The 7584-nt window shown below is 43.3% G+C and overlaps 1 protein-coding gene across 1 annotated transcript; it reads left to right on the plus strand.

Moving 5' to 3' along the window:
- The first annotated feature begins 3239 nt into the window (after positions 1-3239).
- On the plus strand, positions 3240-7584 carry LOC142632734 (uncharacterized). The gene is made up of 6 exons (XM_075807083.1): positions 3240-4332; positions 4570-4988; positions 5061-5666; positions 5757-6751; positions 7034-7484; positions 7579-7584. The coding sequence occupies exons 1-6, from the start codon at positions 3240-3242 to the stop codon at positions 7582-7584; spliced, it is 3570 nt and encodes a 1189-aa protein (XP_075663198.1).

Below are 7584 nucleotides of genomic sequence, written 5' to 3' on the forward strand. Positions count from 1 at the left end.
ATTTTAATTAACCTTGTTCCAAATGAAATTTAGGCTGCGTTTGTTTCAATGTAAAATATTTTCCGAGTGTAAAATAATTTCAGGTGAAAACATTTTTAGAAAAGGAAAATATCTTCTAGTGTTTGGTTGCATTTTAAAAATTATATTAGAAAATAATTTCAAGTGTTTGGTTACATTTTGAAAATACAAATTTTCTACTAGTTTCTCACATTTTCTCAGCCATCTTCTCATCTTCCAAACAAATTTTATAATAGAAAATTGCAATATATAAACTTTTAAAGAAACAAAAATCAAAACAAAACCATTCTCAAAACAAAACCATTCGGTCAAACTGAGAGAGGGAGGAGGAAGAGAGAGTGATCGCAAATTGAGGGAAAGGGAGAGGTAGATCGAGAAAGAGAGAGATCAGTCATAGGCGATGAGATCGGTCCAACAACAGCAAGCTTCAAGCGATGCCAAGATTAAGACAAAAAGAGTTCGTTCTAAAGGGCGGCGGCGGCGGCTCGATCTCGGCGATGCAATCTGGGGTGCAATCTCACAGCATGATCTCGGCAGGACGATCTCGCTAGCGCGAGCTTTATGGTGCAATCTCGCAGCTCTATCTCGCCGGCGAAAGCTCGATGGCGCGTCTGGGCTTGGGGTGGTGGTCTAAGCTCGACAACGCGATCTCGATCTCACTCTCTCTTCGTGCTCTCTCTCTCTCTCTCTCTCTCTCTCTCTCTCTTCGAGTGTATCAGTCCGGAAATCATTTGAAGGTAAAATAGAAGTATAAAATATTTTTCGGGTCAAAAGGCTTATTTTACGATCAAAGTTTATGATTTTCCGTTTGACTTTATTTTACAGGCCCTACCAAACACACTGCTGGGTGTAAAACGTTTTCCGAAATTCATTTACACCCAAAACAAACGCAGCCTTAAAGTACTATTACTAGCTTGAAATGAAAATTTGAATTCGAAGATTACAGCCTAGAGTTCAGAAATGCCTTTATGTCATCACTATCACCTTTACTACGACCACACCATAACCATTACCACCATCACAATACATATAACATTTTCAAAGTTGTAACCACTAACCAAACACTAGAAGATAATTTTTTTCCCTCACACATAAATATATATATATATATATATATATATATATATATATATGATATGATAGTGCAAGTGCACTCAAAGTGTGAGAGTATTAAAGACTATGCTCTGTCTAGTATGTGATAGACCCAAAACTCTAATACACTCAAAGGTGCCCTTGCACCAACATACTAGACAGAGCATAGTCTTTAATACTCTCACACTTTGAGTGCACTTGCACTATCATATATATATATATATATATATATATATATATATATATATATATATATATATATATATATATATATAATAAGCAAAGCAAAGAGAAAATCCAATTAAATTTCAAATTGGAATTCAATTAGTGTCTATTTACGCCACTTATCTCATCTAATCAAAATTTTAGAATTTTGTGCCAAGGAAGTTAATTTACGTAATTTCAATTAGAGTTTAATTTTGCGCCACATGTCCCATCTAATCAAAAATTTTAAATTTTTGTGCCAAATTAGTTAATTTAATGTAGAAAATGAGGAGCCCAATATAATAAACAATAAAAAACATAATCATATAACTAAAAAAATTCAAATTTATAAGTCACACACACACACACACACACACACACACACATATATATATATATATATGTATATATGTGAGGTTCAAAGGACCCAAGAACCCGAAGACCCGAGGAAAGGAAGGCCGACATGCATTAAGCAAGATAAAGTAAAGGAGTAAGGGAAGTTACCTGGGGATGCCCGAAGATGACGTGGCATGGGCACGGCTGACATAAGGGTCGCAAATATCCGAAGGTGGCAGGCTAATTTAGAGAGTTGCATTAAATGCCCGGCAACAACCATTCTGGTCGCATTAATTGGAGGATACCAACTTAATCCGTTGCATTAATGTGAATATGACCTGAACAGTGCTGAACGCGAAGTTAGAGCTCTGCTCCATTACCGACGGACAGGTGTCAGAGGGAAAAACATAGTAGATTGTGAGGTGTAAGGCCACGATGAAAGGAACAAATGATATAAATAAGAGTCAAGACATTACGGATGAGGGGATTTTGTTGTTGAACCCTCTCTACCAAATGTATTGTATGAGGACCTTTAGTGAATAAAGAAACAGCCCAAGTCTCTAAGTTGATTTTGTTCTTTTTTGGTCCTTACAATTGGCGCCGTCTGTGGGAACAACAACAACGTATCACGTTCCATCTAGAAGTGTATGGCGGAGGTGTATCTAGAAGGGGAAGAATCAGTAAGTTCACGAAGCAGGGACGTAGCTGTAAGTCTCCAGCGTGACAAAGGGAAGGGACATACCTCAGGGGTGGTGAAAGCACATGATGGCGGTCTGGGGGCTGAGCAACGATCACTAACTGAGGGGCATATGTCTCGCGACGATGTATTGCAACAGATGCAATCTGAGATAGCTTACTTACGCAAGTGCGTGGATAGTAGGAAGCGGAGACGTAAGGGTGGTGCTAGTTCTTCTAGTGACAGTTCGGAAGCAAACCTTGGAGGAATTCATCCCCCAGTATTTGAGCCTACTCGAAGTGTGACCCGTGTTAGTGTGTCTTTGGGTGTTAGGGCAAAGCAGCAGAAAGAGATAAGGATGCCTGATACTGATGGGATATATCGCGATGACGGGAGTGATGCAATGGGTAAAGCCCTGAGGCAAATTGCCAAATCCCCTTTTGTGGCTAGGATAAATAGGGCAAAGTTACCTCGTAGGTTTTCTCAACCCATCTTTACTATGTATAACGGGAGGACTGACCCTGTAGAGCACGTTAGTCATTTTAGTCAGAAAATGGCCGTTTATTCGAATAATGAGGCATTGATGTGCAGAGTTTTTCCCTCCAGTTTGGGGCCCGTGGCTATGAGGTGGTTTGATGCTTTGGCAGAAGGTTCTCTGAGGTCTTTTGAGGAATTGACTAGGGCATTTGGAGCAAGGTTCATAACCTGTACTAGGATTCCAAAACCTTTGGATGCTCTATTGTCTATGTCCATGAGGGAAGGCGAAACACTCAAAACCTATTCCGACCGGTACTGGGAAACGTATAATGAAATTGATGGGGATGTGGAAAGTGTAGCCGTGAGAACTTTCAAGGTGGGTCTTCCCACGGAGCATGGGTTAAGGAAGTCTTTGACAATGAAGACCGCGATAGACATGCGTCAGCTCATGGACCGGATAGATAAGTATAAACGGGTAGAAGAAGATCAGATGCAAAGCAAAGGAAAAATGAAAGGGTATCTGGAGAGGAAGGATCTTCGGGAAGGGGGGTTTGAAGGTATTCGGCCCAAACGAGACTTTACAAGCCATCCGAGGACTGCTGAGTCTCCTCTAATTAACTCACTATTTAAGGAACCCGTGCATCACATACTGGAGAAAATTCGGCATGAGCCATATTTTAGGCCACCCAACAAAATGAGTAGAGATGCATCCACGAGAAATCAAAACCTCCACTGCCATTACCACCAGGATAAGGGACACACCACGGAGGAGTGCCGGACACTGCGCGACCATTTGAATCAATTGATTAGGGCCGGGAAGATCAATCACTTATTGGCAAAGCCGAATGGGAAACAGGAACAACTAGACACTCGAAAATATTGGGGTCAGGCCCCTCAACCATCTTTAGGCACTATTAATGTCATCTTGACCCAGCCGAGAGGAGACTTTGGGAAATCTTCTCGGGTCATGACCGTTCAAAACAAGTGTGGGAATGAGGACGTAGAAGAGAATCATCAAGCAAACAAAAGAATGAGATCCTCGGTGACGCCTATATTAGGCTTTTCCGATAAGGATAAAGAGGGAACGTTTCAACCCCACGATGATGCCTTGGTCGTCACAGTTCGTATCGGGGGATATGATGTGAAACGAGTCTTGGTGGATGATGGAAGTGGTGCCGAGATTATGTATCCGGACCTATTCAATGGATTAAAGTTGAGAGAGGAGGACTTGGAAAAATACGACCATCCGTTGGTCGGTTTTGATGGAAACCAGGTGATCCCACGGGGAATGATTAGGCTGCCCGTGCAGGTGGAGGGTTCCGAAGTACAGGTAAACTTCATAGTTATTATGGCATATTCTCCATACACGGCCATTTTGGCTAGACCATGGTTGCATGCAATGGAGGCAGTTTCATCTACCTTACATGTGATGGTGAAGTACCCTATACAAGGAAGCGTAGGAGTATTACATGGCAGTCAAATGGTAGCCAGGCAATGTCTAACGTCTGCCACCATTCGTACAGGCCGAGGTTCGTTGGAAGGAGAAATTCCTGAGACATCATAGCAATTAAAGGAGGCTGCTCGGGAAGTCGGCCTAGTTGAGGATGAAGGCTCTACCGAGAAGCTAACCAAAGTAATTATAGGGGAAGATAAAGAGAAATATTTTCAAGTCGGATCCAAGCTGCCGGTACAGGAAAGAGAAGAGTTGATTCAATTCTTGCGGGATAATATTGATGTTTTTGCATGGACGACTTATGATGTACCAGGAATTAATCCAGAAGTTATCTGCCACCATTTGAATATTAACCCCCATGCGACGCCTAGACAGCAGCCTCCTCGGCGAGCATCTCAAGAACACGCAGAGGCAGTTAAAGAGGAGGTTGGTAAGCTAAAGCAAGCTGGTGCGATCAAGGAGATCTTCTATCCTGAGTGGCTGGCCAATACTGTCGTGGTAAAAAAGAAGAATGGGAAATGGAGAGTCTGTATTGACTTTACAGATCTGAATAAGGCATGTCCTAAGGATCCTTTCCCTATACCCAGAATTGATCAATTGGTGGATGCAACTGTGGGGCATCCCCGAATGAGCTTCTTGGATGCATTCCAAGGGTATCATCAAATCCCTTTGTCACTGAATGATCAGGAGAAGACGGCTTTTCGTGCCCCTAATGGTAACTACCATTATCGAGTGATGCCCTTTGGTCTAAAGAATGCCGGGTCCACTTATCAACGAATGGTGACCAGAATGTTTGATGCGCAGTTGGGGCGTAATATGGAAGCTTATATTGATGACATGGTAATCAAAAGTAAGAAGATAGAAGACCATTTGATAGATTTGCAGGAGACCTTCTCGGTGTTAAGAAAGTATAAGTTACGCTTGAATGCATCAAAGTGTTCCTTCGGAGTGGGCTCGGGAAAGTTTTTAGGGTACATGATTACTCATAAAGGAATTGAAGTTAATCCTGATCAAATTAAGGCTGTCTTAGGTTTGCATCCCCCTCAGAACCCGAAAGAAGTGCAGAAGTTAGCTGGTATGATTGCAGCCTTGAACAGGTTCATTTCACGGTCCGCAGACAGGTGCCACCCATTTTATCGCCTTTTGCACAGGTGGAAAGATTTCCAGTGGTCTAATGAATGCAACTTGGCTTTTGAGGATTTAAATCAATACCTATCTAGACCACCGATATTATCGACGCCCAAGAAGGAAGAAGTGTTATATGCTTATCTAGTCGTCACAAATCACTCCGTAAGTCTTGTCTTAATATGGAATGATGATGGGGTCCAGAAACCAATATATTATATCAGCAAGTCTTTGCAAGAAGTAGAACAGCGATATCTGCTGCTGGAAAAAGCGCTTCTAGCCGTGGTGCATGCAACAAGGAAATTGCCTCATTACTTCCAAGCTCACACCGTGGTAATACTCACTCAATTGCCTCTGCAAGCTATCATGAGGAAGTCGGATTATACGGGTCGTGTAGCAAAGTGGGGAACCAAGCTGGGAGCTTATGATATCAAGGATATGCCCCGGACAGCTATCATAGGGCAAATCCTTGCCGACTTCGTGGCCGAGTTCACGGAAGGTCAGGTTAACCACGAAGATGCCGTGATGACAATAATGTCCATTGGGTTGGAAAATATCACTCCTTGGGAAGTCTACACGGATGGGGCATCAAATCGAAAAGGAGCCGGGGTTGGAGTCGTGTTAATATCTCCCGAGAAACTAGTCATTGAAAAGTCATTGAGGTTGGGATTCCCAGCCACTAATAATGAGGCCAAGTACGAGGCTCTCTTGGTGGGCTCCCAGATGGTTAGACATTTGGGAGGAAAGGTAGTGAGGGTGTTCTATGATTCCCGATTGGTGGTAGGGCAAGTTAATGGAGAGTTTGAGGCAAAAGATGAACGGATGAGAAGCTATCTTAAACAAGTCCAAGGGGTGTTGGGTTTGTTTGACAGTTTCAAAGTACAACAAGTCCCAAGGGGACATAATTCTCATGCTGATTCATTAGCAATGTTAGCCACTTCACTGGGTTCGAAGTTACCGCGTATGGTTATGGTGGAGGATTTATTGTCCTCTAGCTTGACCAGCATCTCGGCAGTACGGGTTCACAGCGTTCATGTAGGCCCAAGCTGGATGGACCCAATTATAGCTTTCTTGCAGCACGGAATACTACCTGAAGATGGAACAATGGCCGAGAAGGTACGAAGAAGTGCTCCCCGTTACTGGCTATCAGAGGAGCAAAAACTCTATAGGCGTTCCTATGCAGGGCCGTACCTCCTTTGCGTACATCCTGAGGCCGTGGAACCTTTGCTGGAAGAATTGCATGAAGGTGTGTGTGGGAGCCACACTGGAGGGAGGTCATTAGCCCATAAAGCCATGACCCAAGGGTATTGGTGGCCAAGCATGCAGAGAGCCTCTCAAGATTATGCCAAGAAATCTGATCAATGTCAAAGGTTTGCGCCAAACATACATCAACCAGGAGGTAACTTAAATCCGTTGTCCAGCCCATGGCCCTTCGCTAAGTGGGGTTTAGATATCGTCGGACCTTTTCCTCGGGCAACGGGTAATAGGAGGTGGCTCATCGTCGGCACGGATTACTTCACGAAATGGGTGGAGGCCGAGCCGTTAGCCAACATTAGGGATGTGGATGCAAAAAGATTCATCTGGAAAAATATCATAACTCGCTTCGGAGTCCCTCATACCTTGATATCTGATAATGGTCTTCAATTTGATAGCAAGGCTTTCCGGCGGTACTGCGCAGAAATGAGAATAAGAAATGGGTATTCAACACCGTCTTATCCTCAAGGAAATGGACAGGCCGAAGCAACAAATAAAGTCATCTTGGCAGGTTTGAAGAAACGATTGGATGACGCTAAAGGAGGCTGGGTAGAAGAATTACCTCATGTATTATGGGCTTATCGCACTACACCCCGAAGATCGACAAGCGAGACTCCCTTTTCAATGACGTATGGAATGGAAGCTTTAATACCATTAGAGTCGGGTTTTCCCACCCTGAAGTCCGACCAGTATGACGAAGCGAGAAATCGCGATAGGATGTATGATTGTTTGAATACTATTGAGGAAAGGAGAGAAATAGCCAATGTGAAGATGGGCAGCTATCAGCAGAGGCTCAAGCAGACATATGACAAGGGAGTAAAGACCAGGCCCTTGGTACCAGGAGATTTGGTACTGAGAAAAGTAGTGGGGATAGCAAAAAATCCTGCTTGGGGAAAGTTAGGTCCTAATTGGGAGGGGCCGTATAAAATTACCTCAATAGCAGGTGTAG

The sequence above is a fragment of the Castanea sativa genome, chromosome 4 (assembly GCF_040712315.1).
Source record: "Castanea sativa cultivar Marrone di Chiusa Pesio chromosome 4, ASM4071231v1".
NCBI classification, from domain to species: domain Eukaryota; kingdom Viridiplantae; phylum Streptophyta; class Magnoliopsida; order Fagales; family Fagaceae; genus Castanea; species Castanea sativa.

What these genes read in the sequence shown, in the direction of transcription:
- LOC142632734 (XM_075807083.1), top strand. Translation starts at nt 3,240, where the DNA reads ATGCGTCAGCTCATGGACCGGATAGATAAGTATAAACGGGTAGAAGAA. An exon ending in CACCATTCGTACAGGCCGAG is followed by an intron (nt 4,333 to 4,569) that starts GTTCGTTGGAAG and finishes ATGATGTACCAG; the next exon opens with GAATTAATCCAGAAGTTATC. An exon ending in AAAAAGCGCTTCTAGCCGTG is followed by an intron (nt 5,667 to 5,756) that starts GTGCATGCAACA and finishes ATCATGAGGAAG; the next exon opens with TCGGATTATACGGGTCGTGT.